The 22,303-nt window shown below is 42.8% G+C and overlaps 1 protein-coding gene across 7 annotated transcripts in view; it reads right to left on the reverse strand.

Moving 5' to 3' along the window:
* Positions 1 to 22,303, reverse strand: part of KIF1B (kinesin family member 1B) — a 161,341-nt gene that overhangs the window by 16,306 nt on the left and 122,732 nt on the right. For all 7 annotated transcript variants that reach the window (XM_006145348.3, XM_006145353.3, XM_006145349.3 and 4 more), the window contains 8 exons: positions 22,111 to 22,177; positions 19,412 to 19,496; positions 17,315 to 17,420; positions 9,753 to 9,867; positions 8,219 to 8,352; positions 6,978 to 7,039; positions 2,316 to 2,461; positions 1,032 to 1,271 (listed from right to left, as the gene is read on the reverse strand). In XM_006145348.3, the coding sequence (XP_006145410.1) occupies positions 1,032 to 1,271; positions 2,316 to 2,461; positions 6,978 to 7,039; positions 8,219 to 8,352; positions 9,753 to 9,867; positions 17,315 to 17,420; positions 19,412 to 19,496; positions 22,111 to 22,177 (955 nt within the window). The remainder of the gene's footprint in view (positions 1 to 1,031; positions 1,272 to 2,315; positions 2,462 to 6,977; positions 7,040 to 8,218; positions 8,353 to 9,752; positions 9,868 to 17,314; positions 17,421 to 19,411; positions 19,497 to 22,110; positions 22,178 to 22,303) is intronic.

The following is a 22,303-nucleotide window of genomic DNA, read 5'->3' on the forward strand; positions in this document are numbered from 1 at the left end:
GTTAAGGCACTGGATGCTCCCACATGGCTGACCACAGTTCAAGTCCTGGATCTGGTGGCTTGCTTTCTCACTTTCCTCTCTCTCTCTGGTCAAATTAAAATGAATGAATGGGGACCAGTGGTTAGCATAATAGCTATGTCACTGGATTCCGATGTAGTCAACCTCAGTTCAAGTTTTGGACCCGGCGGATTAAACTCACGCCGGGCACGTGTGCATGCATGCCCAAGGTCCCGAGAGGAGAATGGAGGAGAAGGGATTGCGGCATGGCCATCCCCCTTGGGGGGGTGATTTCTCACTTTCTGTCTCTGTCTCTCTCTGTCTGTCTGGCGAGCGTACACACCCTATAGCAAAAACCTCTTAAAAAAAAAAAAACTCATTTTTGTGTTTCCTTTTAAGCCAGTTGCTCAGAAACTGTACACCTGGGAGTCATTCTCAATAATCCTTTGCCTTCTCCTGCTACCTCTAGTCATGTTTCCCTTCCTCATCTCCCATGAAAAGCCTTCCTCATTTCTCATTAGATTACTAAAATAGAGAGTTATCTCTTGCTCAGTTTCTCACCACAAATCTATCTTCTTTATTGCAGCCAGAGAAATCTTTCTATACCACATTAATACCTATGTAGTTCCACATCACTCTGAGGACGCACTCTAAGTATTTCAGTGTGGCACCTGAGACCTTTCACTCCATCTCCTGTCCCACTGCCGCATGGACACCCTCTGACTGATTAAGAAGAGCATTGCGGGCTCCCTCCTGTGCATCCTTATGAGGTCAGTTCAGTTCACAAGTGCCCTTCCATGAAGACCTCTCTCTGGCCCCTGCAGAACCCAGATACACACCTCTATTATATGCTTGTCCCGCTCTAGTCTGCCGCCTTGTTAAGGGTAGGAATTGGGTCTCATTTGTCCATATTCACAGTGTTAGCACAGGCCTTGAAGCAGAGCCCCTCAAAGAAAGGTACTGAAAATAGACTAGTGCGCAAGAATGAGTCCCAAGAGCCTCAGGGGAAACAGCAGCGAGGAAGGGATTCGCACCTTGGTAGCCAGCTCCTTCTCCCTGTCCACCAGGCTTTCGATGTCTGCTGAGTCATAGCCACTGCTCTCGCTGGGTGTGATGGCACTTTCGAAGGTGGTGGTTGAGATCTGAGAGGAGATGCTGGTGGAAGTGCTGAGGGTCCCACTGCTGAGGCTGGGTGATAACGAGTCACTCAGGGATTTGGGGATGCTGTCACCAAGTCTCTCACGAAGCAGCAAGAAATGACGGGTTTTCTCCACCTAGGAAGATCAACACTATTTCCTCAGGAAACACAAAGCTCATCAAGACTTTCTCTTTTTTATAAGAGAGGTTTTTGCTATAGGATGGGCATGCTGACCGGAGAGACAGAGAGACAGAAAGTGAGAAATCACCCCTCAGGGGGGATGGCCACGCCCCAATCCCTCCTTCTTCATTCTCCTCTTGGGATATTGGACACGCATGCACATGCTCCCAGTGAAAGCTTGAAGCTGTCAGGTCTGGGAATCGAACCGTGGTCTACTACATGTGAGTCCAGCAACATAACCACTGCACCATCTGCTGGTCCCAACTCATCAAGATTTTCTTCCTCTAAATTTTTAAAATTGATTTAACTTTATGTGTTTATTTATTTCTTTTAATTTGACCAGAAAGGGACAGAGTGAGAGAGAGAGAGAGAAAACAAGCCACCAGGTCTGGGACTTGAATCACAGTCGGCCATGTGGGAGTTCAGCACCCTTAACCACCACACCATCTGCTAGGCCCCCAACTCATCAAGATCTTTATAAGCGGGCAGGCAGGTGGCATGGTGGTTGGGGCACTGGACTCCCACACAGCCAACCACAGCTCGAGTCCTGGACCTGGTGTCTTGCTTTCTCACTGTCTGTCTGTCTCTCTTTGGTCAAATTAAAATAACAACAACAACAACAATAAATACAATTAAAATAAATAATTCTTTAAAAATGAAAGCTCCTGAGGCAAGCAGGTGGTGGCGTGGTGGTTGAGGGCGCTGGACTTCCACATGGCCAACCACAGTTCAAGTCCCAGACCTGGCAGTTTGCTTTCCTGCTTTCTCTCTCTCTCTCACTCTGTCCCTCTCTAGTCAAATTAAAATAAATAAACAAATAAATAAAAAGTTAAATAAAATAATTCTTTTTAAAAAGAAAGAAAGCTCCTAATAAGCAAACTATTATGCCTCCACTGTGGCTGATAGAAAACTGCAAAACCTTGATCACATGGAGAAGGTGGGCGTGGACGAACACTTCAGGGTTCGTGCCCAAGAGTTCTTGCATTTGAGCCATGGGTACCTCGTGTAGGAGCTCCAGTTTCTCCAATTCCCACTGGTGCTCAAGGATGAGGCTGTCTCCACGTGGTCGCCAGCCTGCTAAGTTCTCTTCTCCCCGCACATATGCCACTGATGTATCCAAGACTTTCCTTCTTCTTCTCTGCATGCCTAAAAAAAGAGGAAGTAATTTTTTTTCAGAGAAAAATTAAATTTAATTAAATTTGGCCTAAATTAAATCTTAGGTCAAAACAGTAATTCTTTTTAATTGCCAGAGAGAGATAAAGAACCCCAGTGAAGTGTGGTCACAATGTAATTCCTTCTCCATTTTTCCATCCTTCCAGGATTTTTGGCACAAATATGTATGTATTTGATTATACGCCCTGCACGTTTTTCTAGATGCCAAGGCCATGATTCAAACTGTAATTGGCCATGTGGGATCAGACTCCTTACACTATGCTACAGAGTATCCCCAAAATTAGTAATACTTTTTAATGATTTTATTTAGCTTTTATTTATTTATTTAACCAGAGAGGGACAGAACAAGAGTGAGAGAGGGAAAAAATGCATGAGAGAGGAAAGCGAGAAAGCAAGCCACCAGGTCCAGGACTCAAACTGTGGTTGACCATGTGGGAGTCCAGTGCCTCTAACTGCCACGTCACCTGCTGCCCCAAAATTAGTAATTCTTATACATGGCAAACTAAGATAGTTTTGTCTTCAAGGTACTAGGGATTTGTTTATTAATAAAAATGTATGTCTCTTTCGCAAAGCAACTCTGCATTTTAAAACATTATTTAATTTTATTTATTCATTCATTTATTTTACTTTGGCCAAAGACACACACACACACACACACACACACAGAGGGAAAGTAAGAAAGCAAGCCACCAGGTCCAGGACTTAAACCATGGTTGGCCACAATGGAGTGCCCAGCACCTTAACCACCATACCACTTGATGGTCCTTGAATTTTTTTTTTTTAAACTGAGTTTCAGGCCAGCCTGTGGCATGGTGTTTAAGGCAGCTGGATCCCATATGGCCACCAGTGTGGTTTGAGTCATGGCTATGTTGCTAGACTCCCATGTAGTCGATCGTGGTTCGCATCCCGAATCCAGTGGCTTGGACTCATGCCGGGCGTGTGTGCGTGCATGCCCAAGATCCCGAGAGGACAATGGAGGAGAAGGCACTGCAGTGTGGCCATCCCTCCCAAGGAGTGATTTCTCGCTTTCTGTCTGTCTGTCTCTGTCAGGCGAGCGCACGTGCCCTATAGCAAAAACCTCTTCCCGCGCCCCCCCCCAAAAAAAATATATATATATGCCAGGCACATGTGAGTCCAAAACCCCAAGAGAAAGAATGGAGTAGAAGGCACTGTGGTGTGGCCATCCCCTGGGATATGCTTTCTCACCTTCCCTTTCCCTATCACTTTCTCTCTCTCCAGTGAGCACACATGCCAGACAGCATAAATGAAACAAAATATTCGGCTGTCAAAAAAGTCATGGTGGGGAACTAGCAGTTAGTGTAATGGCTATGTCGCTGGACTCCCACGTAAGTCGACCACGGTTCGCGTCCCGGACCCGGTGGCTTAAAACTCACGCTGGGCGCGTGTGTGTGCGTGCCCAAGATCCCGAGAGGAGAACGGAGAAGGGATTGCAGTGTGACCATCCCCCCTGGGGGGTGATTTCTCGCTTTCTGTCTCTATGTCTCTCTCTAGCTGTCTGGCGAGCGCACACGCCCTGTAGCAAAAACCTCTCAAAAAAAAAAAAAAAAAAAAATGTAATGGCTATGTTGCTGGACTCTCACATAGTCGACTGCGATTCGAGTCCCGGACCTGGTGGCTTAAAACTCAAACCAGGTGCGTGTGTGTGCATGCCCAGGATCCTGAGAAGAGAATGGAGGAGAAGGGTTTGCAGCGTGGCCATCCCCCCTGGGGGGGTGATTTCTCGCTTTCTGTCTCTCTGTCTCTGTCTGTCTGGCGAGCACATGCACCCTATAGCAAAAACCTCTACAAAAAAAAAAAGTAAAAAATAAAGTCATGATGTGGGACCAGCAGATGGCAAATGTTTATAGCACTGGACTCCCAAGTAGTCAACTGCGGTTCAAGTCCCAGACCTAGCAGCTTTAAATGTACGCAGGGCTCGTGTGTATATGTGCCCAAAATCCCATAGGAGAATGGAGGAGAAGGGATTGTAGCATAGCCATCCCCACTTGGGGGGAAATTTCTCACTTTTTGTTCCTCTGTCTCTCTCTCTCTGGTGAGTACACGTGCCTGGTAACAAAAATTTCTCAAAAAAAGAAAAGTCATGCATTTTGTATAGAAACATGTCACGACAACCTAATAAAACTGAGTTTCATATCCTTTGATAATTATGACAACTGCTGTGTACTCCAAGAAACTGCTAAGTTTCTCTGTTAAAGGCTAAGTATAGATATTTTAAATAACATGTACACTATGATTCAAATATATAAAAATATATCATCTGAAGGAAGGGTAAAGGAACTACACACGCGCGTGCACACACACAGTGGATGTGCACACACACACACACACACACACACACAGTGGATCCTTTAGCCTCCATCATTTTCTCACTATTTAAAAAGAAATGGGGCCAGCAGGAGGCATGGTGGTAAGGCACTGGATTCCCACATGGCCGACTGTAGTAGCTTGAGGATCTCACCAGGCACGTGTGTGCATGCCCAGAATTCCAGGAGGAGAATGAGGAGAAGGGACTGTGGTGTGGCCAACCTTCCTGGGGAGATGATTCCTCACTTTCCCTCCCACTGACTCTGTCTGTCTCTAGTGAGTGCATGCACCCTAGGGCAAAAATCTAAAAAAAAAAAGCGATAGGGGTTTTACATATGAAATACATGTTTCATTAATTTAAAAAATTCCTCAAGGAATTATCAGAACTCTATAATTAGCTGCCATTGGGACTTGAATTCATACTCAAAGCTGCCTTTTCTTTTCTTTTCTTTTTTTTTTTTTTAAGGTTTTTGCATGAGCACTTGCTAGAGAGAGAGAGAAAGAAAGAAGTGAGAAATCCCCTCCTGCCCCTGGGGAAGTAGCCATGCTGCAATCCCTTCTCCTCCATTCTCCTCTTGGGATTTTTGGGCAAGCATGCACAGACACCGAGTGTGATTTTCTTTTCTTTTTTTTGGAGAGGTGTTTGCTATAGGGCGTGTGCGCTCACCAGACAGACAGAGAGAGACAGAGAGACAGGAAGCGAGAAATCACCCCCCAGGGGGATGGCCATGCCACAATCCCTTCTCCTCCATTCTCCTCTCGGGATGTTGGGCACGCACGCACACACGCCTGGCGTGAGTCTACGCCACCAGGTCCGTGACTTGAACTGCGGTCGGCTACATGGGAGTCCAGCGACAGCCATTACGCCAACTGCTGGTCCCACCCAGCGTGATTTTTCAAGCTACCAGATCCAGGGCTCAAACCAACAGTCAATCATGTGGGAGTCCGGCACTTTAGTCACTATGCCATCTGCCAGTCTCTTCAAAGCCTTCTTATTTATAAAAATGGTATCAGTGGATCCTGACTTCCTTTTCATAAGTAGTCAAGCATCATTTGGATGCATCATGCTAGGACACATTTCTCAGGATAACGGAGACACCTTCAGAGAAAGGCACGACTCTGTTCTGTGCGAACATCATAGCACGTACTTCCCACACACAGACGGTACAGCCTACCCCACACCTAGGATACACGGTGTAGCCTACTGCTCCACTGTCAAATACGCAGTCCACTGTAGACCTAAATGCCATTATGCGGCACATAACTGTATGTTCTCTAAAATAGCTCAAGATCACATTAATCAGCGTGATTCATAGTTCATTCGTTAATGTGTGTAATAATCCATGCATGCTTTTTAAAAAATCTTGATTTTTATTCCTATGCCTTTTTACAAACAGAAATACTAAGAGCTGCTAGAAGAATGTTAGTTTAAAAAGGCATCAAAAAGAGCACACAATGAATCTTTCTAGGGCACAGAAAATTAAAATTCTAGTTTGATAGTATTTGTAAAATGATACTGTCAACTTATCTTTGAGTTAAAATGGGTAAGAAAACGGTTATGGAATTTGTCAATCAAACTCATTTTAATTCATTCCTATTTTGGCATTTAAAATTTTTTTCTTAACTGCCAGAGGGCACATGCACTGACAATAAATCGAGAAAAGAGAATGAAGCTGGTCACGTAGACCTTGTTCCTTCAGTTCTCCATCCTGTCAGAATCCTATATGCGCACACACACCAGTGCTTTTCAAGCTGATGGGGCTATGGTACAAATTCTGGTCTGCATGTAACCTAACTGCTGCACTATGGGGCCAGCCCCTTTTCACAGCATTTTGTAAACAACATTTTGTTTGATACTTTTTTTTTAGATTATTTTAAATTTATTCAAGAGAGTCCACTTGTGCCAGAGAGAGAACCTGTCAAAGTGGCATGGTCACTACAACTGCCCTGATACAACTTTCATACAAGTGCTGTACTCATAAACCAAACGATGTTGCAACTCTGAAAAGGCAACCTGCTCCCACTCACTACCACCAGTTAGAAACTGATTAGTAAAATAAACATTGTTTCTAAAAGGTTCTGAATCTATCCTCCAATTTTTTATGTCATGTACTTGAAACATATGCAGAGGTAACTATCACCTCCCCAGTCCAGAAGAGCTTACCTGGACTACCTGTGTCTGCCATTTTGCATAAACTGAGTTCGTAAATTCCAGTGACGCGATTGCTATTTGAAGAAAATAAAACAATGGTTTAATTTCTTAAAGGACAAAACCCAGGAAATCTTAATTCTCCTTAAAATACTGTCTTCTCTGTAGAAACTGCAATCTACCCTCAAATACAATTACAGACATACCTTATTACTGGCCTCTCCCGAACTTTATAGTCTTTTTCTAGAAGGAGCCTGTTTTCATCTGCTTAAAACACTGCTATTTTAATAGGATGAATAAAAGTCTAACTAGAAGATTTATAATACAAATGTAAAAACTAAAACTTGCTTTTTCTTATCATAAAGAGAAGAGATGAGGGGAAAGGTCTGGCTAGAATAAGATAATAAACAAGTTCTGAGGACTGTTAGCAGGAAGAGGTACCAAACCTTCTATTGTATTAGTTAAATGTATTTTGACACTGGGTGATTATGCACAGGTTATCTGCTGTATTATTCTAGATACAGTTTTGTCTACCTTGAAGATGCATAATAAATCTTAAAAAGAAAAAAATCCCAATGGTAATCTATTAGAAATAACAATAATGACATTCATTCATTCATTCATTTTTGAAGAATTATTTTATTTAACTTTATTTCTTTATTTAAATTTTGACCAGAGGGGGACAGAGTGATATAGAGAGAGGGAAAGGTAAAAGCAAGCCACCAGGTGTGGGACTCAAACCATGGTCAGCCATGTGGGAGTCCAGCACCCTTAACCACCATGCAACCTGCTGGCCCCAACAACAATGACATTTAAAAGAACATTAAGTCCTGGGAGCGGCAAGTGGCGAGGTAGATGGGGTGCTGGAGACCCACATGCCCGACCATGGTTTGAGTCTCAGAGCTGGCGGCTTGCTTTCTCGCTTTTACTTTCTCTCTCTGTCTCTGGTAAAATTAAAAAATAATAACAAAAATAAAAGGAATTAAATAAATAAATAATTCTTTAAAAAATGAATATTAAGTCCCTATGAAGCTATCTTGGGAGTGTTCATTACATAGTATTCGTTCTTTCATTAACTCATTCACCCATTAACATTCGATTACATGCCAACAGGCAAGTCGTTTGCACTCCAGGCACCAGTGACCAAAACTATAAACTATCTGTGAAATAGCAAGCTGGGGATACCTAAGGACTGCTGATTCTGTTGTGGCGGGCAAACAAACTGGAAGCTAAATTTGCCTTAAAAGTTGACTTACGAGTCGGGCGACTTTGAGTAGCCACTGCCAAAGAGGTTGCGCAGAGAGCGTGGTGGCGAGATCTTGGCATCTCGGGAATAGAAGACCATGCACACATCCTTGGTGATGACAGCTGGCTGGATGCAATGATCCAGCTGAAAACAGACAGGAGAGGGAGCCAAGTAAACACAAGCGGAGTACTCGGAAAGGTGTCTATGCACTAGCATACATGGAAAGCTAGTCTTGGGGCCAGCAGGTGGTGTAGAGGTTAAGGTGCTAGATCCCACATGGCTGACTCTGTGGTTTGAGTCCTGGACCCAGCGGTTTGCAAATCACACTGGGTGCATGTGCATGCATGCCCAAGATCCTGAAAGAAGTATGGACAGTAGGGATTGCAGCACGACCATCCCCCTAGGAAGTGATTTCTCACTTTCTCTCTCTCTCTTCCCACCAAGCGCACATGCCCTATAGCAAACTGGAAGGAAGAAAAAAAAAAAGGAAAGCTAATTTTACAGCGAAAAAAGGAAAGCTAGTTTTCCAGGTAGGGAAAAAAAGAACTTCAGCTCCATCAGTTATTTCCACAGCAACCTCAACAGACAATGCGTGCAAGATTAGGTAGTACTCCTCATAGATGTACTCATTTTTCTCTGAGATAAATGTTTCCTTAATAGATGAAGAAACTGAGAATTTGTCCAAGGACATACAAGCAGTAAATGATAGCACAGCAATTTGAACTCAGGCTGGGTCCAGGGTCTGGGCTATTAACCACTATGAGGCTCAGTCTACGACTACAAAAAAAAGGGGGTGATGTTTTCTTAAAAATCACAGTTTTTTAAATTTATTTATTTTTTATAGGTTTTTGCCATAGGGTACATGTGTTCGCTGGACAGAGACAGAGGGAGAGAAAGAAAGTGAGAAATCATCCTCTGGGGGTAGGGGGTGACCATGTCACAATCCCTTCTCTCTATTCTCCTCTCAGGATTTTGGGCACACATGCACATGTGCCCAGTGTGCAGGGTCCAGGACTAGAACTGCAGTTAGTCATGAGGGAGGTCCAGTGCCTTTACCACCATGCCACCTGCTGGCTCCTACACACTTTTTTTGATTTACTTAATTTTTTACTTAATTCTATTTGTTATTATTATTATTTTTAAAAATGTGATCAGAGAGAGAAAGAGAAAGCAAGCCACCAGGTCTGGGATTCGAACCACAATCAGCCATGTGGGAATCTAGCATCTTTAACTACTATGCCACTTGCCGGGCACCCCACACGTTTTAAATAATGGTGATTAGACTACAAAGACTAAAGTATAATTATGCCATCTGAGTTTTATTGACTAACTAGAGCCCAGAAACAGGATCTAATACAATCAAAACAGTCAGCAAATAGCAATTGAGTCACTGGAATTTACAAACTTAGCTTATAAATAACTTAGGATATGGAGAAAGAAAGGCGAACAAAACAAGCTGGATCTTTGCCAGTCATTTCTTCCTGAAAGCCACCCACTGTTCAGGGCTGGCTCTTTGCATCCACTGAAGTTCTGAGCCTCCTTACCTCCAAGTAGGCTGACAGGGTCATGTAGATCTTCTCTCCATAGGGCGTCACTCGGTTCAGAAGGAGGGAGTTATGTAGAGAGCTGTCCCATACAGCCTCAAAACGGTAGAAGGTCCTAAGGTCAGGAAGGCAAGAGAGACTCAACCAAGAGAAGCTGCAGTGACTTTAGTCCAGACACTGTCACTATCAGTAATCCTAAAGACACCAACACCAACACTTGCCTTTACCAAGATCATCTAGTAACAGAAGGAAACCCTTAACTCTTAGAAGGAAAAAGTAGGTCTCTATCCTCTTGCCACCACCCATAGTTAAGGAGCACTTGGATGTACTCCTTATTATAATTGTTCTCTACCAAGCCTGCCCTATGAACATAAAAATAATGAGATCAGTCAAAGGGATTAAGATGAAAAGAATGAGTATGGACAGAGAGCGAAAGCAAGCAAGCCTAAGTAAGCCATCCTGTCAGTCAATGCTGACAGAACTGTGTAAACAGAACTGTGTAAGCTTCAGTCTCCATATTACAAAAGGTGTAAACGTGATACAATCCAGTTCGGTTGAGCCTCAGAAACATCACCAAGATATCTGGAAGAATTAATGACAGAATCAGGTAGAGGAATTTAAGTATAGAGTCTTGCTTTAAGTAAAAACACAAGAGGTTATTGTTCAAGGCTGTTTCGGTAAAAGAGAACGATTTTTCTTTAACACCAGAGCCAGCCAACTACCATTTGCAGTTTTCGAAAAAAGCCACTTGAAAACCAATCTTACATTTAAATAACAACCAGGAGCTTCATTTGATACCTACAAACTATTTTTTAGTTTTTCTAATAACTGTTTTTTCTTTTGGTAAAATCCCATGGACCTTAACTGACATGAAACCTTCCAGTTCATCAGTGTCATCTGAAGTACTGTGCTGAGTTCACAGCTGTGTTACAGATAACTAACTCTGAACTCCACCCCATTCCTCCCTTCTCAGGGCCTATGCTTTGACCTACCCCATCACTATGAGCTTCTTCAGAGAGAACACGGCTCACCTATTCACCTAAAAAGTATTGATACACACTGTTCCCTGCCTCATCCTTTTCTCCTTACCCCTTCTCAAACAGTCGCTTCATTATTGCTGCCCTTTCTGGATTTCCTGGCACGTCCTCTCTCTAGACACAATCCCATGCTGCTGCTTCCTCCAGAAATGATCAATGGAGGAACAACCTTTTCTGAAAGTGGACTCCTTGACCACACCTTATCTTCCAAGGACCAGTGTGTGAGGTCTCATCAACTCCCTTTGTAGCTGCTTCAAGATCTAGGCCTTCTTCAAGTACTTGACACTCTCTCAAACGTCTAGCTTTGGAGTTATTGGATGTGGGTCAAGAAAATTTTCCACAAAGACAGGGAAGGAACAGAGACAATTAACCAAGACAAAGATGAAGCCACCAAGTGAGCCAGACAGCAACAGAAATGATGAATGATGGGAGCCTTTCCATGACACCTGGGCTCCCCGGGGTTAGCAGAAAACCCTCCCATGTATCCAAAGATCTCTGATTATATAAAATCTTCACTTTTAATTTGGTAGAAGACAAATTCTAATATTCTGCTTCAGCAGTAGGCATCTGAGAACTCTCGCTCAGAGAGCTGCTCTTTTACTGTGTCGGCAGCTTTAGTGCAAGAATATGGAATGGGGCCTCCCTGTCTCACTGCAGGGGCCTGGATATACAGTGCTACAATGAATAGACTCCTTTCCTTTTTTGGGGGAGAGGTTTTTGCTATAGGGCGCGTACACTCGCCAGACAGACAGAGAGAGACATAGAGACAGAAAGCAAGAAATCACCCCCCAGGGGGGATGGTCACGCCGCAATCCCTTCTCCTCCATTCTCCTCTCGGGATCTTGGGCACGCACGCACACGTGCCCGGCGTGAGTTTTAAGCCACCGGGTCCGGGATGCGAACCACGGTCGACTACGTGGGAGTCCAGCAACATAGCCCTTAGGCTAACTGCTGGTTCCCAATAGACTCCTTTCTTAAAGTGAAGGCACTTATGACTTCAGTGATACTGACAAAAATTCCTCGCACTGCCTGTAATTAGTGACTGAGTTCCCAACCATAACTTGGCACCTCCAGGTCACTACTGAGGTTTCACAACTCTCGGTGGAGGCGAATGCTGTGAGCTTCTGTCAGAAAGCCCTTTCACATGTCTGTTTGCAGGTTAAGTATCCACTTAACCTAACGAGAAAATTCCACTGGCATAAATGTGGCTAACATAAAGGAAATCTGACTCCACTAAACACCTTCCCACATTTGGAAAATAAAGTTTCTTTTTTTTTTTCTTTTGCTTTGAAATTGCTATAAAACATTCTGTTGAAATTCCCACTAAGGGTGGCAATCCTTGAGAGGTGACTCTAAAAAATACCACCAAAAGGGACCAGCAGTTAGCATAATGGCTATGTTGCTGGACTCCCACGTAGTCGACCGCAGTTCACGTCCCGGACCTGGTGGCTTAAAACTCACACCGGGCGCGTGTACGTGCGTGCCCAAGATCCCGAGAGGAGAATGGAGGAGAAGGAATTGTGGCATGGCCATCCCCCCTGGGAGGTGATTTCTCGCTTTCTGTCTCTCTGTCTGTCTCTGTCTTTCTGGCGAGTGCACATGCCCTATAGCAAAAACCTCTCAAAAAAAAAAAAGAACAACAACAACAAAAAACCCACCAAGATTGGTGAGAAATGTCAATTAAATCAAGCTGACAAGAGGGATAGAAACAGGGCTGAATTCACAGATAGGTTGTCCTGTGTGGCTCCTAAAGTGGCTGGAAAATGGTTTCAAATGAATGTCTCGAGACATTCATTTGAATGTTCTGAAAAGCAGCAGAATCAGAAGAAAAACAGGCTTCAAGATGGCAACTTTGAAGGAGCTAGTCCCTGAAATTTATGAATTGTGAACACTAAAAACCAACTTCTGGGAACCAGCAGTTAGCGTAATGGCTATGTCGCTGGACTCCCACGTAGTCGACCGCAGTTCGCGTCCCGGACCTGGTGGCTTAAAACTCACACCGGGCGCGTGTGCGTGCGTGCCCAAGATCCCGAGAGGAGAATGGAGGAGAAGGGATTGTGGCGTGACCATCCCCCCTGGGGGGTGATTTCTCGCTTTCTGTCTCTATGTCTCTCTCTGTCTGTCTGGCGAGCGCACGCGCCCTACAGTGAAAATCTCTCAAAAAAAAAAAAACAACTTCTTACATTACAGTTACCCTGATAGACCCTCCCTGAGCTCATGAGATCTGAGAAGTAAACTGAATGGAGACCAGTTTAATATATAAACACACAGGTGACGTAGGGGTTAAGGTGCTGGACTCCTACATGGTCAACCATGGTTCGAGTCCTGGACCTGGTGGCTTGAAAATCACACTAGGTGCACATGTGTGTGTGCCCAAAATCCCAGAAGGAGAAGGAATTGCAGTGTGGCCATTCCCCTTGGGGGGAGAGACAGTTTCTCACTTTCTCTCTCACTGTCTCTCTCCTTTCCAATGAACACATACACCCTGCGGCAAAAACCTTAAAAGAAAACAAACAAAAAGCACACACACACACACACGCACACTCACAAAATATCTCTCATACACTTAGCTACTCAAAATAGCTTCACAGGACAAAACGAAGATGAAAGTGAATGTTTTATAAAAAAGGCTACAGAGCAACAAACCTTTCAAACTTTTGACACAGAAGGACAAAGGGAAAGACAGAAATAGAGCCCGAGATTCCATATGAAACAAAGGGAGAAACATTCTACTATATAATATAGAAGAGGAAAACTTGAAGGGGTGTAAGAATAAAATGGACAAGCTTAGTAAATGGAATGAGAAAATAATTCAGAAGTCTAAAAATCACTTAAGCAGCGTTATGCAAAATTTTACACACATCAGAAAAATCCAGAGCACAAAGAAGTGCCTTAGGGTGCAGAGTAAGGTCTCGCTCTATCTTAGACATGGCTTAGGTTTACATGGGGAAAAATTAAATTAAATTAGCAATCAAAGCGACATAAGACACAAAGCGTTCTGATAAACTAAAATCTTTATGTGCAAAAAAGCAAACAGAAAATACCTAGGAATATCCTTATCAAGAAAGAGCCTGCAAAAACATAGAAAAAGCTTTTGTTAGTGCAGCAAAATAAATAAATAAGAACGGAAAGAGAAAGGAAAACAGAAAAGAAAAAATATATAAAAAAGACAAATTTGTTGATAAGCAAGGTGAATACAAGTGGACAATTAACAAACACAGAACCTCTTGGGACGCAATCTGACAGAGGGCGCACAGTGATGCGGGTCCCTCTCCTGAGACTTTCAGGTGAGAACACTGGGCATGCAGGGGAACGTGGAGACCATCTCTGTTAGTATCCCTTGCAGTGGTGACTTGGTATTGGGAATGGTGGGAAGCTGCTGTGGAGTTAGTCAATTAGTTCATGTAAATATAGGGCTGGGAAAAAAAGGAGTAACAGTTCTTGTCAGCTATACTCCACTATCAACGTATTAGAAAGCCCCTCTAGGAGACACACATGATACTGTAAGTTCAACTCCAAACATTAAGGCTTAGACAAATAGAACAAGAGCACTCTTAACCCAATTTCATTTAGTAACTTAGCCACATTAACCTATGTACTCCACATCCCTAAAATTTAGACCGATGTCCATTTCTCACTGAACGGTCTAAACTAGGGATGTCTCAAATGTCCAGATATTTTGCTCAAAATAGTTGAGTTATACACTTATCAAGTGTTAGCAGTATCTGGTCCCAAACCTGTTAGTGTACTATTATAATTATTTAACTTAACTAGATATTAGGCTAATCATTGAAATACGAAGGCAAAAGAATTTCTGTCAAGACTAAGTTGAGGGCTGATCCTATGGCCTAGTAGTTAAGGGAGACAGATCCCACGTGGCTGACTGTGCGGTTCAAATTCTGGTCCTGGTAGCTTGAAAAACACCCTGATTGAGTACACATGGGATTCTGCGTGCCCTGAATTGACAGCATAGAGAAAGGGAGAAAGGATTGTGGCATGACCATACCTTACTGGGAGGATGCTTTCTCTCTCTCTCTTTCTCTCTCTCTCTCTCTCAGGTGAGCACTGTGACCTCTGGCTTATAAACAAACAAAAAGATTACTAAAAAAGAAATTAAATTTGGGGCCAGCAGATGGCATAGCAGTTACATCTCTGGACTCCCAAAGGGCCAACTATGGTTCTGGTCCTAGACCTCGTGGCTTGAAAATCAGGTAGGGCACATGTGCATGTGTGCCCAAGATCCTGAGAGGGGAACGAAGGTGGAGGGACTGTGGTGTGGCCATCCCCCCTGAGGGGTGATTTTTCACTTTCCCTCTCAATCTTTTTCTCCTTCTAGCAAGTGCACACACCCTAAGGAAAAAACCTCTTAAAAAACAAAAAAGAAACTAATTTGAAGGTTTTTTCCCCAAAAGAATTATTTATTCAATTCCATTTGTTATTATTTTTTAAATTTGAACAGAGAGAGAGAGAGAGAGAGAGATGGAGGGCATGGGGGAAGTGAGGAAGCAAGCCACCAGGTCTGGGAATCGAACCGAGGTCAACCATGTGGGAATCCAGTGCCTTTAACCACCATGCCACCTGCTGGCCCCGTAAGTTAAAGGTTTTCAAAACATTTGATAATGATGAGTTGTTTAAAAATACCTGTTAAATTCTGTATGAGAGGGGACCAGCAGGTGGCGTGGTGGCTAAGGTGCTGGACCCTCCCACATGGCCGACCACGGTTTGAGTCTCAGACCTGGTGGCTTACATTCTCCCTTTCTCTCTCTCTGTCTGTCTCGGGTCAAATTAAAATAAGTGAAAGAATAAATAAAATTAAATAAATAAATCTTTAAAAAATTTTGTATCAGATAAATGTAAAAGGGTAAAATGATGTAATTAATAAAAGGTTTATAGAATTTTGAACTTAGATTTTCTTTTTTAAAATTTTTTAAAGAATTTTATTTATTTATTTATTCATTTAATTTTAACTTGACCAGAGAAGAACAGAGAGAGAGAGAGAGAGAAAGGGAAAAAGGAAAAATAAGGAAGCAAGCCATCAGGTCTGGGACTTGAACTGTTGTCAGCCATGTGGGAGTCCAGCACTCTTAATCACCACACAACCTGCTGGCCCCTGGACTTAGATTTTCTTTATACATTTCTAGGTGTTGCTCCAATAAATCATAGATGATAAATTAAGGGTATGTTTTTATAAAATGAAAATAAGAATTCCGGTAACTGATCCTAAAAGAAAAGGCCTTGATCCTACAACAAGAGCTTGATATAATGTACACGTATATAGCTGAAATGAAAACAAAATTGTTTATACTGTAAATCTCTTTATTATTCTTGACTTCAGCTAACTTTTTTGATTAATTCTAAGCTTCTATTACACAGAATAAGTTGCTTCTATGAAACCAAATTAATTTCCAACAGCATCAGACCAGCTGTTGGGCATGAATCACAGGGGTTCTCAAGGTTACTCTATAGCAGGTACACTTTATATAAACAACATTCAACCAAACACCGTCTTTCCTTGTATATTTTGCTAAGAACCCTAGGGAAAGTGAAGATGTATTTCTTATAGGTGCAAAGAAAACATAGTGTGGAATGCCAGTTCAACAATGGTTATACGAGAGAAAGTGAAGCGGGGTTGCTCCTGACTCCAAACAAATCGAACTGTCGGTGACTTTGCCCAGGGATGGTCAATGCACACCTCTTTGTCCCTGCCATCCCCCCTCCTTAGATACACTCACCCCTTTCTCTCCCTCTTACTGCCCCTGCCAACTTCTCTCACATGCAAAAAGGCAAACAGAAGTTTGTTCCTTTCTCTCTCTTATATAAAACTCTAAACAACCAACCAACTAAAAAATTCATCCTGGCCCTAATTTTTTATCCTGTTTCTGTCCTATTATCTTATTTTTCCCCCTTTCTCTTCCCAGCATAGATGAAAGCAAGATTTTCAGGAGCAGAAAAACACAGACACATGTAAAGTGAAGGCAGTGTTCTCGGCCCACAACAGAACAGTCATTCCCGTTTCCCAGCCCTCTTGACACAGCAAGGACAGAGCGCCTTTCCCGGGGAGGTGAGAGGTTTAGTTCCATGGGAAAGTAGAATGGCTACAGGTTTTAAGCCCTTGTCTATCATTACCTGATTACGTTGGGAATTTTGAGAGAAGCTATTCGAAAATAATAATACAATTAAAATCTATGATTTTATTTTAGCAGCCAATCTTGGTCATAAGATCTAATATTAATTTATCACCTTTACACATATAAATGAACATGAAAAGCAAATACTGAGAATAACTGAGTCTATTCTAACAGCAGCAAAGACTAAACACAGGAGGTTTCATTACACCTTAGTGGGCACCTGTCCATGATGCTTAGGAGGGAGAACCTTTCTCCACAGCAACCATTTCACAGAAAAACTTCAGTCTGAGCAAGAATTAATTTTTACTTTCAAACCCTTGGGTGGCATGTTGAATTGTCTTTTTCTGATTTTTCCTTATCATAGTGTTGTTATCATGGAGTCCTTAGGGTTCCCCACCTGCTAGAATTGTGGGAAGACTTCAGGTACTTGGCAGAAATAATATTTAGGGAGAGGATGGCATCAACTGCAGCTTCATCCACCTCAGGTTTACTCCTAATCCGGCCTAAAAGGAAGAATAAGGAAACTAGAACATGGGCACACTGAAAAACAAAACATACATTAAGCTAAAAATCCTTAAGTACTGGAAGAGTAATCCTTTCTGATAGTGGCAGCATATTTGGTTACCCACAGCACCCTTCTTTCTCCCCAGCAGGCCTCCCTTTTACTTCCCATATTTAGTCAATCACGAAATTTTACTCTTTGTTCACAGAGCTTCTCATACTTATCCCAACCCTTCTTTCCAATTTCACTGCCTCATTCACAGAGACTACCTTCCCCTCCAACCTGGAACCTACAACAGCCATTTCACTGTCTCCCTGATGCTCAGCTTTCCTGTTCCAGTCCACCGCACACTTACCTCACAGGACATCTTATGCCAATGACTTGACTAGACTGCCTTCTTGCTCAAAACCCCACAGCTCTGTTTTCAGAGTAATGCAGCACTGTACAGAGGTTAAGAGCTGGACTGCCTGGCTTCAAATCTTGGCTCTAGCTCTTACTAGCTGTGAGGCTTTGGGCATAATGCACAGCCTCTCTGAGCCCCAGTCTCCTCTTCTGTGAAGTGAGAATAACAATGTCTCCCTTCTATGATTGCTATGAAAATGAAATGGATTTATATTTTTCGAGCATTTTAAAAAACACCTGGCTTGTAGAAAGCAGTATATAACAGCTTATTAAATAAAATAAACAAATAAATCATAGGATTCTACAGAGGAGGCCTTAGTACATGCTGCCTCTGTATCCTCCCTTACCCTTTCTGGTTAGAAAACATCTCTTTGGTTTTGTATATTAGTGTTCCATATAAAAATTAATTTTGAAAAAGCTTAGAAATCAATTTTCCCACACAGGAGAGAGTACAATTTCACCTTTCTGTGGGTTTTCAATCTGTTCCACAGAGACAATTACATCTTTATTTTCAAGAACCTTTAACTGAAATTTGGCATTTCCTTCAATTATGGAGGAAGACAGGAAAACCACAGGAGAATCAGCAGTACCTGTGATTTGGTTCCTAGTTAAAAAACACAGATGTTTTCATATCATACTAACATCAACTCTCTTTCATTCATCGCCACTTTGAAAGTATAATAAGATCCACTGCTAGATCTTAATAGTTAACACATCTATATAGAAGAGCTTATATTGCCAATTTGTTCAATATTATAACAAATGTATTTGAATATCATTAGTTTCTTTTTGAATCCTAAGTATTGGGTTGTCAGGAAAATCATGACACATTTTTGCATAGAAAAACACTGTCACGACTTTCCTGATGACCTAATACTTTATTTTTACATTGAAGAACATAAGCGTGAGGCTTCCCCACCACCAAAGAGGCCCACGGCAGCAAAAGGCTCCAAAGCCCAGCTTTGACTGCTATTCTGAAGCTCACTGTCTTCAGCCAGGATGCCTGTGCTGCATTTCTGCACTCTGACTCTCAGTTTCTAGCCATCTGCATGTTAGATACACCTGATTCTCTTACACAAAATGTTTGTGTCTGGAAAGCAACAAAATAAAACAAACAAACACTTCTCTTAAGTCCACTCAGATCCTTTCCCACAAAGCTACTCCAGTCTCCCTGGATCATTTTCACTGTCAACCCTCTTCGTACAGTTCTTTTCCCCTTTTGCTTATCTTGGTACTTGTATTCATCCAACTGTTTTGCACATGTATGTGTTGTCTCCCCACTTAAACTGCAGGCTCACAGTGAGCAGAGATGGGCTCTATGCCCTCTAGCACAGAACTATACCCGTCACACCCTTGGCAACTGAGTGACATAATGGTTGGCTGGGTAACGTATGGCTAACAGCAACAGCTGAGAAGCAGGACTACAGTAGTTGACTCTGAGTGTGGATCCTAGCATCATATGCAAGGCTTCTGCATTCCTCATGGCCTATTCTCCAACACAGCCTTCCACACATTTCCTGCCCTCCAAACAGAGAATAATGACCTCGCTAAAAAGCTCGACTCTGTCCTCAGGGATGGAACGTAACTCACCTACCACCAGTTCCCGGACGTCCTTCCAGTGGAGCTCACTCCCCTTCTCATGGATAATGGTCACTGTGATCCTTCGCTGGATGCCCTAGGTGAGGAACAAGGGGTGCAGTTCAGCTAGGGCGATCTATTACTTCCTGTTGTTTATTTTCTAGATTGTCTAGAAGTGTGGGGATGGGTAGGAAAGAGAGGTACGGGGGGTGGGGGATATTAACCACATTGGTATTCTAGGCACAGGGTAATAGGTCAGGGGCTGAGGAATAGTCAGGACTTAATATGGTTTTAAGAATAAATCCCGGGACCAACAGTTAGCGTAATGGCTATGTTGCTGGACTCCCACGGAGTCGACTGCAGTTTGTGTCCCGGACCCGGGGGCTTAAAACTCACGCTGGGCGCGTGTGCGTACATGCCCAAGATCCCGAGAGGAGAATGGAGGAGAAGGGATTGTGGCGTGGCCATCCCCCCTGGGGGGGTGGATTTCTCACTTTCTGTCTCTCTGTCTCTCTCTGTCTCTCTGGCAAGTGCATGTGCCCTATAGCAAAAACCTCTCCAAAAAAAAAAAAAGAAGAAATGCCCAGGCCAGATACAGTGGCACAGCAATAACACAACACCTGTGCCACACAAGGTCCCAGGTTCACATCTTGAGGTCTCTCTATACACATTGGGTGCGTGCTCTTGGCTGGCTGAGACTGGTGATGGATTAGAGATAAGTTCCTGTTGGAGGTGTATACGTGCACGTGTATACATGTGTGTGTGTCTAAAGAAATTAAAGAAATAAATAAACTAAAAAAAAAAGGTCCTGATTGTATATTTCAGAATATGAAACCCTCAGCTCCTAAATCCATTTGGGTCATGAGCTCTCTTTTAGTTTTTTGCTATAGAGTGAGCACACTCTCCAGAGACAGAGAGAGGGAAAACGACAAATCACCCCATCAAAGAGGATGGCCACTCTGCAATCCCTTCTCCTTCATTTTCCTATCAGGATTTTGGGCACATATGCACATGAGTCTGGTATGAGTTTCAAGCTGCCAGGTCCAGGACTCAAACCATGTCAGCCAAATGGGAGTCTGGCACCTTAACCACCATGCCACCTGCTGGCCCCATATAAAGAGATTTTTAGTTCACTGAAACCTTTACCTTCTACCCTTATTAAGAACTTTTGACTGGGGTCAACAGGTAGCGTGGTGGTTAAGGCGCTGGACTCCCACATAGCCAACCATGGTTTGAGTTCTGGATCCAGTGGCTTGAAACTCCACACTGGGTATGTGTGTGTGTGCATGCCCAAAAAACCAAGAGGAATGGAGGAGAAGGGACTGTGCTGTGGTCTTCCCCCTGGGGGTGGTGGTGGTGTGATTTCTTGTTTTCTGTCTCTGGCGAGTGCATGCACCCTATAGCAAAAATCTCTCAAAAAACAAAAGCAAAAAAGGACCAGCAGTTAGCATAATGGCTATGTAGCTGGACTCCCACATAGTCGACTGCAGTTCACGTCCCGGACCCAGTGGCTTAAAACTCACATCGGGCGCGTGTGCGTACGTGCCCAAGATCCCGAGAGGAGAATGGAGGAGAAGGGATTGCGGTGTGACCATCCCCCCTAGAGGGTGATTTCTCGCTTTCTGTCTCTCCGTCTCTGTCTGTCTGTCTGGCGAGTGCACGTACCCTATAGCGGAAACCTCTCCAAAAAAAAAAAAGCAAAAATAAAATAAAATAAAATAAAATAAAATAAAAACTGTGGGCTGTGAAAGTACAGAGCTTCCAAATATCATGAAATGAAGTATATAAAATTACATAGGGACAAGCTGGTGGCATGATGATTAAGACAACTGGATCTCCCATGGCAGACTCCACAGTTTGAATCTCAGATCCAGTGGCTTAAAAAACACACTGTGTTTGGCACACATGCCCAAAATTCCAAAAGGAGAGATAGAGGATAAGGGATTGCAGGGTGGCTATCCCTCCTCCCAGGTGTGATTTCTCATTTTCTCTCTCTGTCTTCCCAGTGAACACACGACCCTATAGCAAAAAATAAAATCAAAACAAAGACATGGAGTTACATAAATGATAGTAACTGAGTGAAATAAAAATCTTTTTAGAAACAGCTACTCTAAAATTATTTATATACAAAAGAAGAATATGGGACCAGCTGGTGTCACAGTGGTTAAGGTGGATGGATCCTACACGGTTGACTGTACAGTGTAAATATCGTATCTGACAGCTCAAAAAACACACCCGATGCACATGTGTGCATGTCCAAAATGGGATGTTTTCTCACTTTACCCCCTCCTCTGTCTCCCTCTGGTGAATGTACATGCTCTGTAGCAAATTAAAAAAATAAAAATTTTAAAGGGCATGTGTGAGTGTATGTATATGTATGTGCACAGGTGTGTGTATGTGTGTGTATATACACACCTGTGCACATACATAGATATGTGTATATGTACACAGTATGCACCACGTGTGTACACATATACGTATACATATGCACACACATACACATATATGCATGTGCAGTAGCCAAGGTATGAGGAAGAAACATTGAAAAATAAACATGCAAGTAAAAGAAAAAAAGGACATGATGATAGGACAATGTTCTTTCCCCAACTCCCTACCTTTAAAATAGAGATGAAAAGCAAAGAAAAAGAAATTTACATTTTTATTTTACTTGGTATTTGCTCCCAGGCCCCATTTTGCTCCTTCATTAGTACCTGATGAAGCAAAAATGTCCCCTGGCAGGGCAAGCCTGCTGTATGGTCAACCACAGCTGGGATATACCTAGAAAAAAATACAAAAGAAGTGAGCGCTATTTCATCTGAAAGGACCTCCCTGGAACCTATAGTCTTCGGTAGTCCATGTTTTTATAAACTCTGATTTTATGTCTTTCACACCTATTCTGCATTT

The sequence above is a fragment of the Tupaia chinensis genome, unplaced genomic scaffold (genome assembly GCF_000334495.1).
Source record: "Tupaia chinensis unplaced genomic scaffold, TupChi_1.0 Scaffold000146_1, whole genome shotgun sequence".
Classification (NCBI taxonomy): Eukaryota; Metazoa; Chordata; class Mammalia; order Scandentia; family Tupaiidae; genus Tupaia; species Tupaia belangeri.